Source organism: Hyaena hyaena, unplaced genomic scaffold (assembly GCF_003009895.1).
Source record: "Hyaena hyaena isolate Hyena2069 unplaced genomic scaffold, ASM300989v1 scaffold_116, whole genome shotgun sequence".
Classification (NCBI taxonomy): Eukaryota; Metazoa; Chordata; class Mammalia; order Carnivora; family Hyaenidae; genus Hyaena; species Hyaena hyaena.
Genome location: NW_024080748.1, coordinates 2,380,664 through 2,405,288, shown reverse-complemented (window position 1 = coordinate 2,405,288; position 24,625 = coordinate 2,380,664). Strand labels below are relative to the sequence as shown.

At 50.4% G+C, this 24,625-nt stretch overlaps 1 protein-coding gene across 5 annotated transcripts in view; it reads right to left on the bottom strand.

Moving 5' to 3' along the window:
• The window catches only part of NAV2 (neuron navigator 2), a 399,681-nt gene extending 375,543 nt beyond the window's left edge, over nt 1–24,138 (bottom strand). For all 5 annotated transcript variants that reach the window (XM_039236776.1, XM_039236778.1, XM_039236779.1 and 2 more), the window contains exon 1: nt 23,104–24,138. In XM_039236776.1, coding sequence (XP_039092707.1) covers nt 23,104–23,361 — 258 coding nt within the window. In that variant the 5' untranslated portion in view covers nt 23,362–24,138. The remainder of the gene's footprint in view (nt 1–23,103) is intronic.
• Between the last annotated feature and the right edge of the window lie 487 nt (nt 24,139–24,625).

The following is a 24,625-nucleotide window of genomic DNA, read 5'->3' as shown; positions in this document are numbered from 1 at the left end:
GGCTCCATCTAGGATTCCCCATCTAGGCTAGGGCTGCTCTCAGAGCAACATCAACCCCCAGAAACCCATGTATCTAGCAGAGAGAGCCAGGGAGGGCGGGTAGGGGCCCAGGCTGAGCTCACCGTCCCCCTGCCACCAGCAGCACTGAGCTGCCAGGTACCAGGCTTAGTCACAACACCCGTGGAGAAGGCTTGGGTCTCCTAGAGGGGTTCAGGTGGGACCAGGGAATGGTAAGTGCAGCTTACATTTAGTGAACACTTACCACACACAGGTCTTTGAATTCATACACTCCAGGACCTCTCTATTCAGCCCTCTCAACACTATAAGGGAGGGAATATCATTATCCCCACTTTGCAAATGAGAAGACTAGGGGCACATAGTAAGTACCCATGAGGCCAGGACCCAACTCCGGCCCAGCTGACGGGAGAGCCCATGCTTGTAATACATACCACTAGGTGGGACTGGAGGGCTGAGGGCTGCTTTCTACACGGCCGGAGAGGAGGATGGTGGGTCTGACCCCGCCCTCCATGCTGATCTGTGTGTGATTTATGACTTTTCTGGGTATCTGGGTCCAAGGCCTCTGGATTCCATGCACTGCTCACAAGGACAGACTCCAACTCTCTTACTATACATTTTCTAGGGGGGTGGGGAATGGGTAAATCTCTCCTGTCCCCGCCCCTCTCACAGGGATTACTCACATCTCCACCTCCGCTAGCCAGACTTCTGACAGTCTGTTAAAATGCCTATGTGCAGGGGCGCCTGGGTGGCTCAGGTCGTTAAGTGTCCGGCTCTTGACTTCAGCTTAGGTCATGATCTCGTGGTACGTGGGTTCAAGCCTCACGTCCGGCTCTGCACTGACAGCAAGGAGCCTACTTGGGATTCTCTCCCTCTCTTCTCTCTGCTCTTCCCCCACTCATGGCCTCTGTCTCTGTCTCTCATCCTCTCTCAATAAATAAATAAATAAATAAATAAATAAATGTAAAAAAAAAAAAGCCATTGTGTGACCCGGAAGGAGGGATACTTAGTAACCCAGCACTGGTCATAAACACTTGAGCATGAGTTCTTTTGGTCAGACTGAGGGTGAGTAGGAAGGAAGGGAAAAGGATCAAGACAAAGAGACCCCAGACTGTCATGTTTTGAGGCGGCACACCCTAATGGAAGGCACTGGCTGGTACAAGCCTCAAAACTGACCCATCAGGGTCCCCGCCTCTCAGGCCAACCTCCCTGTACTGAAGCTGATGATCTTACTCATGTTGAGGTATCTGTGTCTGGCACTGGTTTTTCATATTCTTCCTTTGAAATATCCCATTTAGGAAATTGCTCCCTTGCCTCTGCTGGCCAGGTGGTGACTTCACCAATAACTACTGTCAGGAAACTGGCTCCTATAAAAAAGCAATAGTTTACAATAGGAGTCACTGTAGCGCCGCTCCACCTTCCTCCTTTCCTCAGCATGAGGCACCAAGTCCTGTGTTCATTCTTCCTTCGATGCTCTTAGATCTACTTGTTCCTCTTCCGTCTGAATAGCCACCCCCATTCCAGGCCTTCATTGCCTGTCGGTGCCCGTCTGTAAAATGGGGCTAATTATAGTTCCTTCCTTATAAGGCAGTGGCAATCGTTAAATAATACCTATAAAATTCTTAGACTAGTACCTGGCACACAGTAAGTATTCAATAAACGTTGGCCATCATCACCGCCATCAACAGTAGTACCAAGATTAGCAACAATCCCCGGTCAGGCCTTCAGTCTCCATCCTTTTCAGTGTCCTGAGGTGAATCCCTTACACAGTATTTTCAGCCTGCCTTCCCCTATTCAGAGGTACCCGGTCTCCTCACATCCCTCACTGCACAACTTTTCCTGTCCTCAGAAGGGGTGCCTGGGTGGCTCCGTCGGTTAAGCGTCTGACTCTTGCTTTCAGCTCAGGTCAGGATCTCATGGTTGTAGGATCAAGCCCCACGTCTGGCTGGGCACTGACAGCACAGAGCCTGCTTGGGATTCTCTCTCTCCCTCTCTCTCTGCTCCTACCTGCACACACACACTCTCTGTCTCTCAAAATATATACATAAACTTAAAAAAGAAAACTTTTTCTCCTCCCTCCATGTATCCAAAATTCTTTAACCTCTTTAAGAAAAGAGGTGCGATCAGAACACAGCTCTTGTCCAGCCCGTTAGAAGCCGCACTGCAGGGCTCCACACAGCGAGTGCCCAGTAAAGGTTAGCTCCCTTCTCCTTCCCTTCAACGCACCATCACCGGCAACAACGGGTTGCTGATCATTATTCTATTAGTCACCAGAGTATGGCCTAAAGGAGCACTTTAATCCACCTGCTCCCACAGGAGGGGGATGTGGTTGGCAGCAGTTTGGCCTCTGTGAGAGGCCCACCTCCAGCCTCTCCCCAGAAATGCCCCCTCTTTTTAGAGCTCCGTTTATGTTCAAGACAATGAAACTGGCACCCGTGCCAGCAGCATAATTGTGAGGGCATCGGTTAACAAAAAGGTTTAAGAGGGCAATAAAAACGCCCACATCTCAGACTTCAAGCCCAGCAAAGGAAGAATGGACATGCAGGGCGCATAAATCCTCAGATTCCTAAAGGATGCTCTATCTCCCCGCCTCCAGGAGGCTGGGCAGAGCACGGCTTAACACAAATAGGCATGCCCAGATGGCCGGAGACACCCGGTTATCTGGACCAGGCAAGGAGGGCCTGAGAGCTGCCAGACCCCGGAGAGGCCTCTGGCTGAAAGCCAGAAGCAGAGTCCCCTGAAGTCTAGCTGACCAAAGGCCTCCTGAGAGGCCAAGGGTTTATCCTCCCACAGCCATTCCTTCTGACTATGCCTCTTTGGGCTGGTTACCTAACCTCTCTGAGCTTCACTCTCCACCTGATAATGACTACCTCGCAAGGCTGTCCTGATAAATAAGATCCTTTTAATAGCTGCCCACTTCTAGGGCATTTGCTGTGTGCCAGGGTCCATGCTAAGGCTCCATTTTATAGATGAGGAAACTAAGGCACAGAGAGGGTAAGTACTTACCTGAGGTCACAGAGACAGGGTTTGAACCCAGGCCTGTTTGAATCCCCAGCCCAGGCTCTTAATCAGTGTACTTTGCCAATAGCAAAACACCATATGAACCTCTGTTATAGCTGTTATTCACCCGAGAGAGAAGGAAGATAATATTGTCCTGAGATGTAAGTAGAGGCAGAGAACTAGCGTCCTGAGGAGGTTGGTAAGTAGGGACGTGGAGTAGGCATGGGACCCACACACTCCTGCTACCCCTGTATTTCTCTTCTCCTTCACTTCCTACCTCCACTGCCAGCACACACACACACACACACACACACACACACACACACACACTCCATTTAGAACCCTACCTTGTAGGTAGTTCAAGTTCACAGTCATCATTATACTTGGAACCTCAACCTGATCCCTAGAAGCAGGGCATATTGTTTCCGCTTTATAGATGAGGAAAACCGAGGCTCAGAGAGGTTGAACAGTGTGCCCAGGGCCACACAGCTGGTCAGCTCTGTGACATGGCCCAGGGTATCAACTTGGATCCTCTACCTCCTCCACGGCCCAATTCTCTTTGTTAATCTGGCCCTGCAGGTGTGGGTGAGATGTCCTCCTGGGATTCCGGAGCCCCTCTGTGACCCCCTCCACCCACCCGCTGTGTTTATGGTTTGCTGAATCATGGCCGGTCTTTCATTCACTGCTGTCTCCCCTACCAGCCAGTGAGCTCCTTTGAGAACAGAGGCCACGTCTGGCTCATCCACCATTAAATGAGCAGCATTCATCCAGGTGCTCAGTACAGAGTCACTGGCTGGAAATGTACCTCAACGCCTCCCTTCTCACCGTGGGAGTGGGAGTCGGGGGAGAGAGACGCAGCTCCCGGAAGTGGGGGGTGAGTGACAGTAGCAGGACAATGGCCGTCTTGAAAGGAGCTGCATTTTATGTCTGGGAAGTAGGAGGCGGACGGCGAGGGCCGAGAGGCTTCCTCTCTCCGTGCGCAACTTGGTGGCATCCCAGAAAACCTAGCTGAGTGCTCGTGACCCCACGTATGTTACCATATGGCTCCCTTGGCTCGACTTGTCGGCTTTAGCAACTGAAAACAGTGGGGACCCAGTTACACTGGAATTTCGAGTAAACAACTAGCGGTTATTCTTTTTTCTTTTCTTAGAAAAAAATAGTTCTTATTTATTTTAAAGTTTATTCATGTATTTTTGAGAGAGAAAGAGAGAAGCAACAGGGGAGAGGTAGAGAGAGGGGGAGACAGAGGATCTGAGGCAGGCTCTGTGCTGACAGCAGAGAGCCCGATGTGGGGCTCCAACCGACGGATCATGAGATCACGACCCGAGTAGAAGTCAGACGCTTAACCCACTGAGCTCCCCAGGTGCCCCAACAACCAATAGTCCTTTAGTTTAGGTGTGTCCCATATCTTGGTTCAGTCTTTATTATGCATCAATAGTTGTTACATACTTAAAACACTATCTGAAATGCAGATTTAACCCCACTTTATCTACCAGCCCCAGCTGTGGGTGCCCTAAGTTGCTGGGGGGGGGGGGGTGTTAGTTCTCCAAAGGGGCTGAGAACGATGTTCCTGAGAACCAAAGGGACACTGGGAAGGGCCAACCACAGTCCCCAGGGTATAAGGAGCAGGGTCGAGCCCAGAGAGGGATGAGCAGAGACAAGGCCGAAGGCCAGCCGTGGCCTCGGGGACAGGGTTCACGTGGTCTTCCGGGCATGGGGAGGAATGTGGAGCCCGCCCCAGCTGCTCCCCATTAAGCAGAGTTGGCATTTCAGAGCACGTCAGAGGCGCTGGCTCCCAGCCCTGGCAGTCCGCATCTGGCCCCTGAGCCAGCGCTGCCTGCCCGGCCCCAGCCCTGTCACCTCAGCGGACCCTGACTGAGGGCCCCAACAGGCCCATTGTCATCCTGCCCGGCCTCAATGGGGCCATTCAGGGGCTTCGCAACAGGCCCCTCTGGAGGGCACTTCCTCCTCCCCGCTCTAGAGTGCCCTTGGCCACAGCCTTCGCCTGTGTGGGTGGGGGGTCTGGCTGTGGTGAGGGCAGCCGGCAGCCAGGGCAACATTACTGAAGGCTGGATTGTGGACAGAGGGCATGGAAATGCCCCATGTGTCACGGGACTTCAGGGTGCTCAGCCCACACTGGGCCCCTCACCCCACCAGAGGCAGCCGGGCCTCACAATGGCCCGCACCTGAGGACAGAGCAGAACTGCTTCCCCTACGTTCACCGAGAAGCTGAGGTCATTCGTTGGGGCCAGACGGAGAAAGTTCAGGGCTTTACCAAATCCTAGCTGTGTGGATTAGGCAAGTTGCTTCCCCGCTCTGGGCCTTTTCTTTCTCCATCTGAAAATGAGACTAATGATATCTACCTCCTAAGGCGGAGCTGGACAGGGATAAATCACACAAGCCTGGCACATGGATCCTGGCACATAGGTGCTAAATAAATGCCCCCTTCCCCTCCATCCCTTCTTCTCTCTAGGCCTTCCCGATCCACTCAAGATCCCGGGAAATGTGCTTTCCTGTGGCCAGCAGATCCAAAGGCCGCTGATGGGATACCTCGGCTCTCTGCAGACCCGGGACTCCAGCTGCGGCCCCGTTCCGCTCGCACAGCCTGTAAGGAGCACTGGCATGCAAATCCACAGTCCTCGTCCCGTGCCTGGGGCTCCTTCTGCCGCGCCACTCCCACGCCCTGAGCATCTCACCTCGGCTTTGCGCGGTAGAGGCAGCCAGCTTGGGCTTGGGCCTTCTACAGAGGACAAAGGGACACACACTCTGCGTTCATTACCCCTCAGCAGGCACCCTAGCTAACCCTTCCCGATGGCTGACATCCTAGCGTGCGGCCCACCCTACATGGCAATGCCAGCCGCCAGCAACAGGGAGAAGAGCCAGGGCTCCTTGTTCAGCAGAGCCCTCTGCTGTCTCTGTGCATCACACCGAATCCAAAACACACTGTCCCGTTGTCTCTAGATCCTGCGTGCGTGCATTCCCACCTCAGCTCCACTCACTTTGTCCAGGACCCCGTTCTAGCCTGCCCAACCCACCCAGCCCCCCTTTTCTTAATCATCCAGTTTGATCTTGTACTCTGGACCAGTCTTCGTTCAGAGCAGGGGCCGAGGAACAAAATGCAAATTCATGGGCCCCACCCAGATCTGCAGACCAGAGGCTCTGCGGCCGGGGGCCCAGGATTCTGCCCATTTAGTGAGCACCTGGGCAATGCCAACGCACACTGAAGCTTAAGAATCACAACTGGGGAGCAAGAGAGCACACCTGGCATCTCCCACTGGCCCCAGAGGACCATTCTTTGCACACTCCCTTTCCTGTTAATAACTATTACAAGGAATGCATTCACCGGTTTCCTTATTGTTGAATGACACTAACATAACTGGGCTCTACCTTCTCATTTCTCGATCACATTCTGACTTGGACTCACCTGAGAGGTTTCTACCCAAATATAAGGGTTCAGAGAAAAATACACAACACATACCCGAGACCTAACATTTATGGAGAACTCATCACATGCCAGGTGCCTGCCACAGCCTTCCTAGACTTTGTGGCATTGAATGCTTAGAGCAGCCCTGTGAGGTCATTAATCTCATGCCCCTAGAGCAGATGAGGAGGCAGGGGCAAAATTAACAACGCACTGAAGGCGGGATGCTATGTGGAGAAATCTGGAATCCAAACGCCGGTCTGTGTGGCCGTGACCACTTGCTCTTACCCACTTCATTACTCTGCCTTCTCTGGGGGAGCTGGTCTCAAAGTCAAGAAATCTCACCCCAAAATGTACCTTGGAATCTTCTGCAGAATGCTAAGAGATACAGATGCTGAAGCCTCGTCCCAGGCCTGCATCTGTACGGAAGGCGTCTGGACATATGTACTATCTTAATAACTCCACATGCTCCTGGCGAAGAACCGATGGCCACGTGCCTGGGCTGCGCAGCTTATTAAAGGAGGGTCTAGTGAGAGAACTCAAGTTTCTTGACTCCAAGAATAGTGCTCTTTCAGCCTCCCCACACTCCTCACTGTTACGGTGCTGCCAGGGGTCAAAACGGATTTTCTACAGCCTCTCAAGGAGCGCCTGGATATACACACGCACACACACCTGTGCACATGCACACATGTACACGTGCCTGTGCACACACAGGCACTCACACGCATGCATGCATATATGCATACACACACAAATACCTTCTCGGTATCAGGTTTGTCACCTTTCAGTCACAGGGCAGCTTCTCTGTCTCCACTCAGAGCCAGGGCTGGACTTGAGGGTGGCTGGGGATATGCCCCTCCATGTGGCTTGGATGGAGTTAAGGGGGACGAGTCTAGAGGAGCTGAGGAGTGGGGAAGAAAGCCCCCCTTTATTCCCTCCACTACCTTTTTTCCTCCTGCAGACTCCCAAGGGGACACCAAGCCTCTTCCTCCTCCCTCAGGGGCCCACGCCTGACCGACACAGGGGTGTGCACAAGGCCAGGCCGTTTCTATGGCACCAGTGACCGAATGAGCAGCTTTTAAATAGCCCTGGTTTACACAGAATGCAGCAAAAAAGCTCCAACGTCAGCATTAGACAACAATTTCACCAAACAGCCTGATTCAGAGGCCCAGTTAATCTGCTCCACTCTTATCAATAGGCTGTCCCCAAATCAATACCTAACCGCAGCATGACGGAAAGAAATCTCTCGGCAGGCAGATCGCATGTGCCCTGCACCTGCCCATCGAGAAGGCTTCCTGGGCAGAGATGGAAGGCCTGCACGGCCACCGCAGCGAGCCCCTCCCCCTGGTACTCAGAGGACGCGTACTGCCTGCTTCCCAACTACACGCTGGAATCAGGCAGTGCAATTTCCAATCACAATCAAGGAGAATGGGAAGGAGACTTCCAAACGGCAAGGGATTGTGGGAGCTGGGCTCTGTTCAGCAGTGGGAATGGCTGTCCTCCGTTTGCCGAAGGACTAGAAAGGATCTCAGAGCCCATTGTGAGAAGGGCTGGGATGGAACTGCCTCCATCCCCTGGAAGATGCAACCAGCCCAGAGCACACCCAGCAGGGTGGAGAGCTGAAGCTCTCTAATCCTCAGCTCCCACGTCAAAGACTAGATCTCCCCTCCTTCTACAGTTACGGGATAGATCACAGCCTCCCATCATGCTGACCAAACAGCTGCAAAGCCTGGCGCACGGATGAATAAGACAGAGCGATGTAAGAAATGGAGTGGGCATGGATTCTAGAGTCTCTTTCATGATACCCTCCCTCTAGGGCTGCCCCGTCCATCCCGTCCATCCCTAATCACAGGGTAAAGTCATTATAAGCAATGGGGCCTGTGCCTCCAGACAGAGGTGGTGACTGAGTATGGTAAGGGGGCTTCTCGTAAGTACTGCTCCTGAAGGGGTAAGGGCATAAGTGCTTCTCTGCTTCTTAAACTTTAATTTACCTATGACTGAGGTGGGGGGTGGGTCTCGTTAAAATGCAAATCTGAGTCGGAAGGCTTGGGACTAGGCCCCAAGACTCTGCATTTCTAGAAGCCTCCACATAATGCCATCACTGCTGGTCCACAGACCATATTTTTATTAAAGCACAAAAAGAGTTCTGAAGAAAGACAGGGAGGGAGAGAGGAGAAGGGAAGGGAGGGAGAAAGGGCGAGAAGGAAGGAAAGGGAGAAGGAAGGGAAACTAAAGGCAAAATGGAGCCAGTGCACATTGGCAAACCCAAGTCTTAGTCCACATTCTACTGTGAACATCTCAGAGATAGCCCTGAACTTGGACAAAGTAAGAGTCTACTCATAAGTTAAGAATTCCCCAACCTGAGCAAATATATTACCCTTTCACAGACAACCTAACTCACCCACATCTTTGTGTTAAGACGCTGACTTTTGTGCTGAGACACATTTTATTTTTGAGAGAAAGACAGAGTGTGAGCAGGGGACGGCCAGAGAGAGAGGCAGACACAGAATCCGAAGCAGGCTCCAGGCTCTGAGCTGTCAGCACAGAGCCCAATATGGGGCTTGAACTCACGAGCTGTGAGGTCATGACCTGAGCCGAAGTCAGACGCTTAACTGACTGAGCCACCCAGGTGCCCCAACCTCTTAGCATCTTAAGGGACACACTGTAGATTTCTTAGCAGGGTGTGAGGAAATAGAGTCCGAGCCCTAGTCTGGGAGTCCTGTCTGGCTGCTAGTCCCAGCTCTGCCTAAAATCCTGCCTGAGTCCCTATCACTTATTCACTGAATATTTAGTAAGCACTTACCATGTGCTGGGTACTAGGTGTTCTAGGTGCAAAGGACAGAGCTGAGAACAAGACGGACAAATCCCTTGCTCTCATGGAGCTGAAAGTCTAGCAGAAGAAGGCCCATAATAAACAAACACATAATACGTCAGAAGACTGTTCTGGTTCTGGAGGAAAACAAAGCAAGGTGAGGAGATATAAAAGGACAGATGGCTATTTTATACAGGGTGGTCAGAAAAGGTACCTTTAATAAAGTGACAGCTGAGCAGAGATCAAAGGTAAGGGAGTGAGCCGTGTCAATATCTGGGAAGACATTTCAGGCAGAAAGAACAGCAAGTGCAAAGGCCCTGAGGCTTGGCTTTCTCATCTGCAAAATAAAGGGGTAAGAAAACAGGGTCTTTGTGACATAGCTCTAAGGTTCCCAAGTCTGCACAGCGGGAACAGGAGAGGCTTTGGAGGTTGAGGGTGGGCCAGGGTGACGAAACCAACAGGACACCTGGCCAGTCCCTTCCTTTTCCTACACATCTCTCTTTGCAGCTCTGTTTCGAGGAGCAAACGACCAATTGTTTTTAAGAAACAAAAATAATCTGCCCTGTTAAGGGCGAGATATTTTAAAACCACTGAATGGATTTTTCCTTCCCTGGTTTCTTTTCTTTTCTTTTTTTTTTATTGATACATCTCCTCTCCTTCCAGTTCTAAAATAAGCACCCTGTCTGCCCATACACGAATCCAAAGGCAACACACTGCAGATGGCGTGGGCCTGGGGAGAGCCAGATGGAGGTCGCTTGGAAGGCACCAGACCTGGAGAATCCACCAAGTCCGCCTGGACAGCCTGGCCTCACCCATGGTCTGCTTCCTCCAAACCCAGGTGACGAGACGCTCTTAAAAACAGCACCGGAATGTGGCGAGAGTTGGCATTTGCAAATGACAAATTTCTGACCGAATTCCAGTTCTTTGGAATGGAAAACCAGCAGCTTCCTGTTACAAAATGTACCAACAGTTCATGCCTGATACATGGGTGTGGACAATTCATATATTTCAGTCTAAATTTGGCTAAAAATATAACAAAGCCGGCATATTTTTAGCCAGGTAAACATTTCTAGGGACTAGGTCAAATTCATACTGGTTTCTGCTCTGCAATCCAGAGAAGGAACGATTCCAAATGAGTGCAGAGCAGGGACCGAAAGGGAAAGCCACATGGTCCACCAGGCAATTGGGAGTCACTGCTTCTTGGTGACCACGTCCAGTTTGGGAGCGCTTCCCAGGGGTGAATGGTTTGTCCCTTCCCATTAGAGAGACGGCGCCTTTTAAAGAATTAAGCCCCGCGCTGCTTTAGAAGGCCAGTCTCAGTTGGGTTTCACCGCTTCTCTGGCTGGACAGCCTTCAACAAGTCACTTGTCTCTGTGTCCTCAGATGTATGTGCCTCTCCTCTCCCCCACCTCCCCCCCCCACCCCCCAGCTAGTTTGGGGTTTAGTTAGAAGCAGCACAGAGGAAGGACCATGCAATGGGTAAAGGTTCAGGCTCTGCAGTTCTGTCTGAGTTGCAAGCCTGGCTCTCCCACTTACAGGTGGGGGACCTTGGGCAAGTCGCTGATGCTCTCTCTACATGCCTTACTTCACCAATAGAGCGGAGACAATTACTGAAGTGCCAAACTCAAGAGATGATTGCTTTTGTGATGATTGAGTTGGAAAATTCCACATAAAATGGCTAGAATCCGACAGGTAGTAGTAAGTCCGCAGTAAATAACAGCATCTATCCCACACCAGGCATTTTTACACATGCTAATTGCTTTAATCTGCAAGACCCATTGATATGCTACACTTTCCCTGAGGAAACTGAGGCTTGGTGGGACTGTCTTGTCTAAGCTGCAGTTCAACAACTACTTCTTGAGCCTGCATTGTCCCAGGCCCCACACTAGCACTGGGGAAGTTGAACTCCTGGGCAATATATGGGGAAGTAAGATTTTAACCCGGGTCTCTCTGACTTCCAGCTGGGGGGCAGGTGGAGGGGATCCAAGAGGCTGGACAGGAAGAGCAGGGACACAAAATCAGAGTTTCAGTACTGGCTCCATGTAGTCTTGGTCAAGTCACTGACCTCTTAACCTCACACGTACTGTGGAAGAAATGCCACCAGTCCAATCACATTGTTGTAAGGCTTACATGAGATGATGGATGTAGAGCGTCCAGCCCATGGGAGGTGTTTGGTGGTGATTTCTTGCTACAGTGACACCACCCACAAAGAGACCCTGGCTTTTGGATTCACTGAACCAAATGCAAAAGCTTCTAATATGAAGGAATTAAGAATACATAATTACTGGGGCACCTGGGTGGCTCAGTCGGTTAAGCGTCCGACTTCGGCTCAGGTCATGATCTCACAATTCGTGAGTTCAAGCATCGCATCGGTCTCTGTGCTGCCAGCTCAGAGCCTGGAGCCTGTTTCAGATTCTGTGTCTCCTTCTCTCTCTGACCCTCCCCTGCTCATGCTCTGTCTCTCTTGCTCTCAAAAATAAATAAAACATTAAAAAAAAAAAAGAATACTTAATTACTTGGTATTAGGAGGGGAAAAGAACATAGTTTAGGGCTCGTTCCACTTCTTCAAACCACCAGGCCTTTCAGAGTAGACCCTCTGATCACCATGCGTGAGGTGGCAAGAAAGAATCCTGGGGCTACAAGACAGGAGGCCTCGGTTCCAGTTTTGTTCTGCCCTCACCAGCTGGGGAACTGTGGGCAAGTCACATCCCTCTCTGGGCCATGCTTTCCCCAACTGCTCAATAGAGCTGTGGGAATGGTGGCCTCTAACACCTCCCCTGGCTCAGATGTCCCAAGCGTCTGGTCCAGAGAGGCACAGATCACTAAGCAGACATCCCAAGTAAGTCTGGTCATTCTGGATCCAGTTTTGTCACCTAAATAGCGCTTCCCTACTTCCTCCCCCCCCCTCCACCCCCCCAGCTGCCTTCTTCTGTCCAGAGACAGTAAACAACCAAAGCTCCCACACCGGAAGGCCTGACAGCTCGGGAACACTTGTGGTCCGCACATTTTGACGTAAACATGCGTCACTCCCAGGTCTGAAAAGAATCAAAGCAAATCCGCATGAAATGGTGACTATCCACAGAGCTGTAGCCGAGCGGCCCGCGGCCAGATGACAGGAAGACAGGTCCAGCCAGCTGCTCAACACATGGACCCCGCTGGGCCCTGCAGCACAGGGGTGACCTGGGGAGCGACGGCCACAGCAGTGACAGAACAAGATCGTGCCCACATGGCGCCAGGATGTGGGCAAAAGCCAATGGGGATCCTTGTTCTATAAATGTGGAGCCTCTAGAGACGGGCTGGGTGAGGCACGGAAGGTCCTGGCAAGAAGGCAACAGAAGTCCAAGGCCAGGGAGATGGGGGGACAGGCTCCAAGGAGAAGAGGGTTTGGACATCTGGTTGTCTAAAGCAGCACCTCCATATGGGGCTCAGGCCTCCTCCAGTTATTGGCAGAAGGTGGCAGCGGTCAAGAGATTTTGAAATTGGAGACACCCAGGTATGAATTCTGTCACCTGTCCATACCACCTGTGTGACCTGAGTAAGTTCCACGACCCCTCTCACAGGCTCATCTCCCTACTGACTCCTCAATTCTCCCCCTTTCTGGTAAAACAGATCAATATTGGCTCAGAACTTTCATGTGAGGATCAAATGGATGGAAATGGCACATAAATGGTTGCTGTCAATGTTATTCCCAGAAGGCTGTCCCATCCTGGGATTCTCGAAGCCCCCCCTTTTCTTCACCAGCTACAATCCTTCAGAATCTTCCTCAGGTCCCCCTTCGAAAGCTGATGTGTGTGTGTGTGTGTGTGTGTGTGTGTGTGTGTGTGTGTAATCTGTATCCGACAAAGCCCTCCAGAGTCCATCCAGTCTCTCTCTCTCCCCCCAAACCCGTCCAGTTACGGCCCAGTCATTGTCACATCCTGACAGGTCTTCCATTGGAGCAGCCAGACAGTGTAGACATTGTCAACAGCCTTGCGTCAGGGAATCCGCCTCCTTCTTCTGCCCAGCCAGCGCAGGTGTATTTCTCCAAGACCTGGTGTTGGAGGGCTTCGATGCTGGCCTCCGCCAAGGTTCAGGTAGCCCTCTCTGTGTCTCCTACATTTGGCCACCCACCATCACATGATTTTCTCAGTGCACAAGCCAAGAGGGAGTTCTGGAGAACACATGGCTTAGCCAGAGCTTCATGACCACAGCTGGTGCTCAATATCCACTTGCTCCTGCGTTTCAATTCTTTCTTTCATCTTTCCCACACCCCATCCTTCTTTTCCTCTGCAAATAGTAACTAAGAACCTACTATGTGCTGACCCTGTTTCAGTAGAGATCAAAAAAGACACATCCCTGACTCATGGAAGCCATGATCTGGCTAAACAAACAATCACAGGCCAAGCTGTGGGGGCTATAGAGCAGGCTGTGGGAGCATATAGGAGAGATGCTATCATGGTGATGGTGGAAGGCTTCCTGGAGGAGGGGACACAAAGCCTGAGCTTGAAAGAGTGAAGGACGAGGAGAAATTGGCCAGACAAAGGAGTCTTAAGTAGTGCTAGAAGAGTAAGACTTAACCAGGGGTTTTAATATTTTTAAAATTTCCCTCCTTAAAAACAATTTCTTTTATGCTTTCAACTTTGGAAACATCTTAGATTTTTACAAAAGAGTATCAAATCAACCCGAATCTTGTGATTCCATAAACTATCAGCAACTATTCTCATGAAAGAATAGGAATTAAGCCAAGATTCTCACACTACACCAGAAAGGAGATAAGGAGTCCAGATCTTGAACCCAGTGAAATAAACTTGGCTGGGCTATTTATTATCAGTGAATACACACACACACACACACACACACACACACACACACCCATTCCTATCTCATTTATGTTCTCATGGATACACCGTAGCTATCAGGGGATTGCTAATGTACACTGTATAGCCAGGGCTTTGTTTTATTTCTCAACATTTTATTTTGAAAAATTTCAAACAGAAAAGTAACCACACATGGATCTTCACCTAGATTTATCAGTTGTTAACATGTTATGACATTTACTTTCTATTCTCTGCAGTTATACTAACCTTTTTTTCTTTCCAGGACTCTTTGAGAATCAGTTGTTGACACGGAGATATCTCTAGATATTTCAGTATATATCTCCCAAGAAAAAGGACATTTTCTTACATAACCCCAATACCATTAACACCGGTAGAATAATACTGTCTAATACACCATCTGAATTCAGACATTTCCAATCGTCTCCCAAAGAAACTTTCTAGACTTTGTGGTTTTGCTCATTTAGGATCCAGTCAAGCACCTCACTGGATTTGGTCATCACAGCTCTTTGGTCTCCTTTTCTAGACTAGCCTCCATCTACCTTTTAAAATTTTTTGACTTTCATGACACTGTCAGTTTTGAAGATATCAGGCCTGTTGTCTTAAAGAATGACCCATAGTCTGAATTTATCTGAATGTGTCCTCATGTCAACAAATGATTCTGAGCAAATTCCCCATTCTTCCCTGCCTCCCACCAGGACCAGCCCTGCCAGCTACACACTGATAAACACTTAGTGGCCCTTCTGGCCTCAGAGCACTTGGAATTTTACAAATTCCAAAGGGGTTTAACTAATAACTAAATAAATGAATATTTACTTTAGATTGAAAGAATATTTTCAGTATTTCCAAACTCTAGGGGCAGAGGGGAGGAGCCAAATGCCATATGTATCAACTCAAAGGATATTTTATAGCAATTTACTTTGATTCAGTATTAACAATGGCTTTTCAGATTTAAAAAAAATTAAATGCTTATTTAATTTTGAGAGAGACAGACAGACAGTGTGAGTGGAGGAGGGGCAGAGAAAGATACACACAGAGATTCCAAAGCAGGCTCCAGGCTCTGAGCTGTCAGCACAAAGTTCCATGCAGGGCTCGAACTCAGGACCCGTGAGATCATGACCTGAGCCAAAATCCAATGCCTGACTGATTGACACACCCAGGTGCTCTGCTTTTCAGATTTTTAAAAAAATGTTTGTTTATGTATTTTGAGAGAGGGAGAGTTCACACATGCAAGTAAGCAGGGAAGGGCGAGAGAGAGGGAGAGAGAGAAAATCCAAAGCCGGCTCTGCATCGTCAGCACAGAGTCTGACGCAGGACTCAAGCTCAGGGACTGTGAGATCATGACCCGAGTTGAAATCAAGAGTCGGACACTTAACCGATCGAAGTCCCCAGCAGCCCGCCCCCCCCCCCAAGATATTTTTTTCAAAATGCTTTCACCCTTGCTATTTAGGAACTTTAACTTTGGAGTTAAACAGATACAGGCTCAAATTCTGAGTCTACCACTTAGTAGCTGTGCTGCTTGGAAAAGCAGCTTAACCTCTCTCAGTCTTGGTTTCCTTAAAGGTTATTTATGGTATAAGGTGCTTAAGCCAGTGTCTCAGTCTTAACAATTGCCTCTGTTAAGCTTCCCAAGAACCCTTCAAAAAAGATAGAGCAAGAATTATCCTCTCTGTTTCATAGGTGAGGTAACTGAAGCTCAAAAGACAATGTGACTTGTTGAAGGTCATGCGGCAAAGCGTCCAACGCGATGGCACTAGAACCAAAGTTGCTGACGCCCGCAACAGTCATTTCCATTCTCTCCGGGAAGGAGCATCTTCCTCACGGGATGTTGTGAGGATTGACTGACATGATACGTGTCTGGGGCCACGCATTATGCTGGCACAGAGGCTATGGTCAGTCAGCGTCAGTGGCCATTATTGCCATTATTTCTACTGTGTCACACTGCTGTGAGTAACTGGTTTTGTTCAAAGGCCCCAAACGAACTCTGGGAACCAGGCTCATAATTATCTTGACTCCCACCAAGACAGGGTGGGAACTGGAACACCCTAAAATTCACTGAAGGTATGAAGGTTTCACTTGGAAAGAAAGACAAAATATTCTGAGGCTGTGGGGCCATTGTTTGCAAAACACAGCGAGGGTCTGTTTTTCTTGGGAAACAGACGCAGAATCATGAGTCATACTTGAGGTTCTGTGTGGGTGACTTGAGGTTCCTGAGAAAACTTTTGTGTCACTCACTATTGTCGGGTGTGGACTGAAAACACAAAAAGCCTGACCCAGTTCTATTCCCCAAATCACGTGACCTATTCTGACCAAGACATTCTAGGAACACATTGTCCATCTCCTTGAACAATGCGACCAGAGACAGAGTGCCTTTGACATGGGCCATGAGGCAATTAGCAAAACACCGTTGAGCAGCCGGCCATGCCTTGGGGCACCTCAATGACCAAACAGATCACAAGGTCCGGCTCCCACCATCATCACGCCAGCCACGAGGGAAGAGGGCTTTCCTTCTGCCCTCAAAACAATAAGCAGCCATTCAGAAGCCCAATCAATGGGACTGTTCCATTCTTGTTCCTGGGCAAGGCCATTATATTGTCCAGTGGCTACAGTGCAAGCTCAAACACAGTGTTACAAAGAAGGCTTTTCCAGAAAGTTGGTGTGCAGGAGATCCCTCAGCTTGGTTGGTGCTATAGGGATGGCATGTCTGGAACCAAAATGTAGAGGTTTCATCTCACAGCTCTGGATATGACTCATTTAGAGGCCATTGTTCTTAATTTATTCTTGCTTCCCATTCATCTAACCAAAGCTCTGCTATGCTCTCTGCTTCTGTATCTGTCCTTCCATGTAATCAACCATGCACTTGGGAGAGAGGTAGGATGGAAAGAACATGAGCTTAGAATGAGGCAGATCTGGTTTCCAAACTTGGCTCTGACCTTGGGTGATAAAAATAGGCAACACCACATATTCCTTGCTTATTCCATGCCATGTAATTGCTTATTAGGTGCCATGCTCGATGGCCTACCTGTGCCCGTTTCTACTTTATAGGTGAAGACACTGACATTCAGAGACGTTAAGTAATGTGCTGGAAGCCTGGATTCGAACCCTGGTGTGTCTCTCAGTGAAGCCCAATCTACCATATAAAGCTGCCTTGAAATGCAAATGTCCTTTGCTCTCAGCTTCCTCATATGAAATCCACAGACCACTTTATATTTTACCCATTTCTTGTGTCTCAAATTGTATATAAACAAATATATACAAATATACATTAAAGAAATAGATGTATAAAGCAATATATGTACAAAACCAATAAATATACAAACATATATATATACATATATATATATATTTGCAGAGACTACCAGGCACATAGGAGATACTCCATAAATACTCCCTCCCCTACAGCTGAGGCTTATTCTGAGAAACCGAATCTCTGAGCCCAAGCCAAAATCTCACTGGACAGTTTGCCTTTTTCAGATCAGCCTCAGGAGCTCTGCGAAGTCTTAATTAAAACACCTCTCTCAAGGTCCCATCTCTTCTGTCTTATGAGTAAATGCGAGGAACACCAAGATTGCATTGCTTCAGTCTCGGTCACAGAGGAAGACAGTGTGAGAAGTAGGAAGCCAATCTAGCTATTCCAAAAGCTGGAAATCGGGCTGCAATGCCTCCAGCCTGGCCTTTGATGTGTGTGTGCCTCCATGTGCTCATTACTTTAAGCTGTTCCATGTGTATATATTTGTATATGTGTGTGTATATATTTGTATATACACATATCCAGAAGTAGATGTATTTATATACATATATATACACACACATAACGATATCCTAAATAGGCCACCAGTCCCACCTTTAAAGTGTCTTCAGAAAATTAACCCGTGGAATAAGCAATAATATGTGAAATATAAACATTCTTGCATGTTGGCAGATAACCATGCTATACATTCTCCTCTAAGAACTGAGAAGAAGAAAGGGAATAACACAACGGCAGAAAAATGCACTAATCAAATCCATAATCAACTTTGATGATGGAGTGAGGAGTCTAATCAAAACACAATGGGGCAAAGTTGCAACAGGTTGTAAGCTTGGAGCTGTGCTCTCTTCCCAGGGGCCTTGCCTGCTCTTTCTTTTTAAACATCTAAAACACCCACAGAGGATTTCAATCACTTCTAATTACTTTTTTAAAGAAATGAGTTGCAAGTTGAACACCAGGCTCCTAAAAACAGGAAATATCAACGTATTATATATATAATTTTTTCCCCCTGCAGCTGCTTCTTAAAAATAAGCTAACCTCTCCTCAAATAGCTCATGCGCATTCCTTATCTGAAGGTCGGCCGGCCAGGGTTTCTGAACTAATGCAGAACATGCCTCTAAAACAATTCTTTGCATATGGTCATAATTTATACACCGCGTTAACAGAGCAGATGCTATAAATGTTCAAATCTTGGGGGAAGGCCCAGGTATCCCAGCACCAGGAAGATATTCGGGAGGGATGCACAGCTGCGGAGCACAGCCCCGCCCCCAATGGGGGTGGAGTCCAGCTGTAGGTTTGTGGGTTCAAGGTCAGGGGACTGGGCAGCAACAGTGGGGCCGCATCTGTGAGCTGTCTGCTGGCTACCCTAGGTCTTCTCACACTTAATGGGCATGGAGAGTCAGCTTGGGAGGAAAGGGTTGTCACTGGCTGAAGAGAGTTGCTGCATAGCAAGAGCAGCTGTGAGAACCGCCTCTCTTCCCCTGTAACTACCACGTTGAATATTCTGAACCCCAAGCTAATAACGATAATCACTGTCATTTCCCAAAGGTCTATTATGAACCAGGTCTTTATGAACTCCACCTCCCCCCTTCTCCTCTCCTTCTCCTTCAGCCTTCATGGGCAGAATTCTCACCCACCAGCCAGCACGCACAGCTGGGTGCCTGTGTCAGCTAAGTGTCTGGTTAAGGGTCTGACTTGAGGTTTCAACTCATGTCATGATGTCACCGGTTTGTGAGTTCGAGCCCCACATCGGGCTCTGCCTCTGCACTGAGAGTGCAGAGCCTGCTTGGGATTCTCTTTCTCTGCACCTCCCCTGCTTGCGTACATGCGTGCTCTCTTTCTTAACATGAATAACCTTTAAAAAGAGCCAGTCCTTCAACTCCAAGATGCTTTTGTTGTTCCCTCACCACCATGTTTTCAAAGGAAGATACTAGCTACAGAACAATAACCTGTTGTATGAAAGTGCGGCTTCTCTGTGGTGACATCATCTTCTGCTCTGCACTACCACGTGGCCCTGCTGGTCACCCTTCCCTCTCATCATCAGGTCACTTCCTCTTCTCCCCACCCAGCCAGACCTGCCCGGCTCTGAAGCCCAGCCTCCTCCAGGAGGTCGTCTGGATTTCTCTAGCCATCATGGCCCTTCCCTTCCTTTGAGCCCCAAGCATACCTTTCAGCCCTCTCCGTGTTGCGTCTTGTTACTCTCAGTACATTGGTCACATCTCCCAACTAGACTATGAAATCTCCAAGGCCCAGGCAGTGTCTTTTATACCCCCCACACCTGCCAGGGTAAATGATGGAGGGAGGCAGCTATGAATGGTGGAAAACCACCGGCCTTGAAGCTAGACCAACCTGAGTTGGACTTACTGTTCCATCACACTGCAGCAGGGTGACCTGGAGCAAGCTACTCTAGACTTGCTGAGTCTCACTCGCTCTTCTAGCTCAAGGGTTAGAGCAGTGGTCTTACCAGGACCTGCCAGTAAACTGGAAGTCTCCATGATTACCTCTGTAAAGTATAGTGGTTAAGGGCATGGATTCCAGAGCCAGATTGTCTAAGTTCTAATTCTACTTTTGCTACTTCCAAGGCTACTAACCTGGTCTTTGCCTCAGTTACCTCACGTGTAAAATGAGAATAACACTTATGTCATTGTGTTGTCGTAAGAATCAAATGAGGCATTTTATGTAATAGTCTTTAGAAAAATTCCTGGCATATAGGAGGTAATTGTATTATTTGATTTGCCATTATTATATCGTTGATTTGTCATTACTATATCATTTGAATTGCCATTATTATATTATTTGATTGCCATTATTGTATTATTATTATTGTTGTATTATTATATTATTATTGTTATATAAAATTATTGTTATACAAAAGGTCATGTCTGCTTTAAGTGTTACTATGGATGAAATGGTATCACATATAAAAAGCCGGGGACATTAACCACTAAACAACTAGTCATGCCATTCCCTCATCTTTCTACCGTGCCCAGAACTGATAGATGCTCTGTAAATTCTTGTGAACTGATGAATACCTTTTCAAGGGCTAGAGAAATAAGCTATGCCTTTTCTCACTTAGAGGCTACTGGATCTAGGTTCAACATGCCTTATCTCTTGGTTTAGCAATATAAATAGCTAATTACATTAAGTGTCCCTTATTTGCCAGACGCTGGGCTAACACTTCACAGGTTATTTTTCTCAGTCCTTACAATTTGTGAGGTTGTTAATGCCCATTTGTACAGATGGAAACACTGAGGTCCAGAGAGGTTAATTGACCCGGGCACTCAGCTGCTACATGGCAGAAACAGGACACCGTGGATATCCACCTGACTTTAAAATCTGTGTACAAGGTGGTCCGAGGGTTGTGGGTTATTGCTAAGTTGATTAAAATCTGTGTACTGACCACTGCACAACTCATCCTCCTGAGAAAAACTCTCCGAATAAAAGGGAGAGTCAGAGCCCCAAGGTATCATCTGCCTTAAAACTCAACATTTCCTGAGTATCTTCTAGTGGTAAATACCAGGTTTTGTAGTAGAGACCACAGAAGTCCGGCCAGACACAGTCCTCAAGCCATAATAGAGAGGCTTTCCTGGGTGGTGAATGGGCACTATGTTAGGTAGCGTGGAGGAAAGCCCTGTCCAAAGAAGGGAAAACCGCCTTTGTCAAAGTCACTTTGATGCCAGTGTGGGAGTAAGGACAGGGATCTTCTGCCTGCCTCAGAGAAGAGCCCTCAGGAAGCGCAAACATGGATAAGGAAAGCGGGCTGGTAAAAAATAGGAGAACCCAGCAGGAAGTAGCCCATTTCCTGCTAAGAAAACTGTCCATCCTCACGATCAGCACACAAGGTCCCACTGAGGGCAAGACAGGTGCAATGGGGGCATTCTGGGGATGGTGGGCCAAGAGCGAAGGAGGAGAGCCAAGCTGAGGCACCAGGACCCTGGCAGCCCCTCCGGGAACAGGTGGATACTATTTTTTCAGGAAAAAGGGTGATGACTCGCCTTTCCAGAACATGCCCCCCACAAGTCCTCCAACAATGCTTGTTAAATATAGGGTCAAATGGGCAAAGGCAAAACAGCTGCCTGGGTGGGAACAATCCCCATGTCTACTTTCCCTCTCATTCCTCAGTTCCTCCTCATCAGGCTGGAAGGTGTGTGTCACATCCCAGAGTCACTGTTCTGGCCTCCCACATACCACCCACCATACCTCATAAACCCCGTCTCCAAGGATGGATAGGAAAACCTCCCAGGATTGAACCCCTGAGCTCATTCCCATTTCAGAGCCCACTGGACAAATCCTGGCGCTAACAGCATAAAAAGAGAACACGGCGCACGATCCTAGCAGAGCCAGGCCTCTTGGAGCACGGGGTGAAATCTTGCTTCCCTCCCACACGCCATCACTCAAACCTGTCAGCTTCCAAAAATGTTTAGCAAGTGCAGCAGCATGGGGCATGCTTATCAGCCTGGCCTGGGAGCTTAATCTGCTTCGAGGGCCTTCTCCAGCCCAGAGTTCCAAAAGTCTGCTTACAATTAGCTCCCAGCTCCAGTGCCTCCATCGGAAAGGTTAGCAATGTGTTGAGTTCTAGCCTCTGATCAGAGAAAGCTCCAGGAGAAGGTGGAGACAGTGTCAGCAGAAAAGAAAGTGCCAAAAAGGTCAGCTGGTCTGTTGCCACTTCCCTGACACCAGCTCCAAACCACCTCCCCCTCTGGCTTCCTGCCTCTCCTGACTGGGACAGTCACATCCGTCAGGTCAGCCTGTCCCCAAAAGTCCCTACTGACTGACTGCAAGAAAATACAGCATGCCCCTGCTCCCTCCTACCAGATGAGGGGGGGAAAAAAAAAAAAGGAGCAGGGAGGGCAGAAGGCCAAGAGAAACTGATTGGCCCTTGCTGATTTCCTTAAAAGAGACTGCATGGCCAGGGCCTGTCACCCAGCCGAACTGGGTGATGCAGGCTCTGTCTGGAAAGGTAGAAGTCACCAATTCTCTTCAAGCCCAAGCCATCAGCCATCCCCACCCCCAGTCACCCAGGCTACCAGCGTCAGGATTTACTACCCAGGAAGGAGGGGTTTAGCTCCGGGCAGCCATTTGGAAACAGCCACCCCCACCCCCACCCCCATCCTCACCCCTACCGCAACAGCCAGCCAAGACGCCAGGAGTCTCCAGCTGCCCGCTTCGGGCTGGTGCACCGGGCACTCCTAGGGCCGGCCCAGCACAGTGCCTGGAATCCTGTCGGCCCAAGAGAAGGGGAGGGGCAGGCCATCTTCAACCGAGGGGAACAGGTTGATTGTAACCCCCAAACCCCTTTTCCTGGATCGGCCAGGCCAGGGGAAATCGAGCCCAAGAGACTTCAGACCATTCCTTGGCAGAGACGGAATCGCTGCAGAACGGACAGCCAGCCATCCGCTGCAGCAGACACTGCCTTCTTGAGGCCAAGCTCTCAACATGCAGGAACTGACATTTCCAGAGCTGCACGGTTGTGTGTGTGTGTGTGTGTGTGTGTGTGTGTGTGTGTGTGTGTGTGTCTATGTGAACACGCCACCCCTACCCCCCAGAAGGAAGCTGCTGGCGTACCCATCCCCCGGTCTCTCAAAGGTTCTTAAGGCAAACCTCTGGCACCCGGGCCACACCCACCGGCCAGCCCACTCTCCTCGCGCATCCCCAGATCTGCCAGCCTAAGTAGAAAGGCTCCCTTCCCCGCCCACCGGGGAGCCCTTTCACCCATCCAGCCTTGCCACCTTCCCCCCCAAGAAGTATTCACCCACTCTCCCAGAACAGTGCCCCGGCACACAGCTCCTCTCACCTGGGTATCGAACCCGTTTTCCACCGAGCCGCTCTTCCGCAGCGGGAGCCCCTCCCCCGCCGGCTCCTGCAGCCCCTGGGATTTCAGGGGGATCTGGCTAGGGTAGGTAGTCTTGCTCACCTCCACCTTGCTCCCCAGCTTGAGGTAGCAGGGCTGGGGGCCGGCCCGGGCGGGGGGCACGTGCAGGATGGGCGCGGCGCTGTGCACGGGTTTGGGCAGTCCCGACTTCATTTTGGAGGCGACCAGGATGGCCGGCATCTTCTCCCGGGGCTTCGGCTTTCCCAGCACGTCCCTGGCAGCGGCAGCGGAGGCGACCGCTAAAGGCAGCGCGGGCAGCAGAGCAGGCGCCGGGCCTCGGCCCGCGAGGCGCCCACCACCAGCGGAGGGGAAAAAAAAAAAAAAATAATAAAAAAAAAAGCCCCGGGTCTGGGAGTCCGAGCAAAACGGCGAGCGCGCCTTCGGGTTGCAGGACGGGTCAGAGGACTGGTCGCTGCGCTCGGCTGGTCCCACCTGGACGGATGCTGCAGTCGGGTTTCACGCCCGTCCTGGGCGGCCTGTTCAAGGGATCTGGGCGCTCAGGGGCTGTTCCCTCTTGCGATTCTTCTCCTGGGAACCCGAGGCTTGGACGCCCATGTTAACTTGTCACTGCATCTCCGAAGTCAGGAGGCCCCTTTGGGAGAGGAACGGCGGGGCCGCGCGGCTTCCCGCTCCGGGGGGCTGCGGGGTGTGAGCGGGTGAGGGAAGGAGCGAGCAGCGGGGGGAGGAAGGAGCGAGCAGAGGAGGAAGGAGAGGGAGGACGCACGGAGCCCAAGACGCCTCCACCAAGAGGCAGCTGCTGCCCTGATCTTGAGCACCGCAGTGTCACCCGCGACGCAGAGGCGCGGCGACAGCCCCCGAAAGGTCTCTCTAGGCGTGACAGTCACCACTGCTCATAAGTCCCCCGGACAGATAGCACCTTAGCGCCTGCAGGTCTGCACATGCTCCGTGAGCTACAGCGCAGCTCGGCTGTGGCCGTGGGGCGCGGGCACCCGGACGCGCGGCTGGCGGGCTGGGCTGGGCTGCGCTCGCGAGCGGCGGCCCCGCTTCCCGGGAAGGCTGCGCTGGCTGCGGGGCTCCGAGCAGGGGAGGACAGGCTGCGACCGGCTCCGCTGCGGCGCGCGCTGACAGCCCGGGCCGCCCCGGCGCGCCCATTGGTCCGTGGCGCACCAATCAGCGGCAGCAGCTCGCTCTGCAAAGGGGGAGTGGCCTCAACTCCCGGGCCGTGGCCGAAACTCTGGGGCCGAGCTTGGCGGCCAAGTACAAAGCCGGCTGGTGGCCGCTCTGCGGCACTGCTCCTGCTGCGCGCTTCCCAGCGGGCCCACACTCCCGCGTCCCTGAAACCCTCTTTTGAAAAATGCCCTTTCGAATGCAAAGACCCGCCTCGGGGCCCCGCGGGCGAGGCTGGGGGGGGGGGACGGCGGGGGGGGGAGTTTGTTTCCTTTTTCAAATTGTTCTGGTCACCTTAACGGTTTGAATCTTCCGG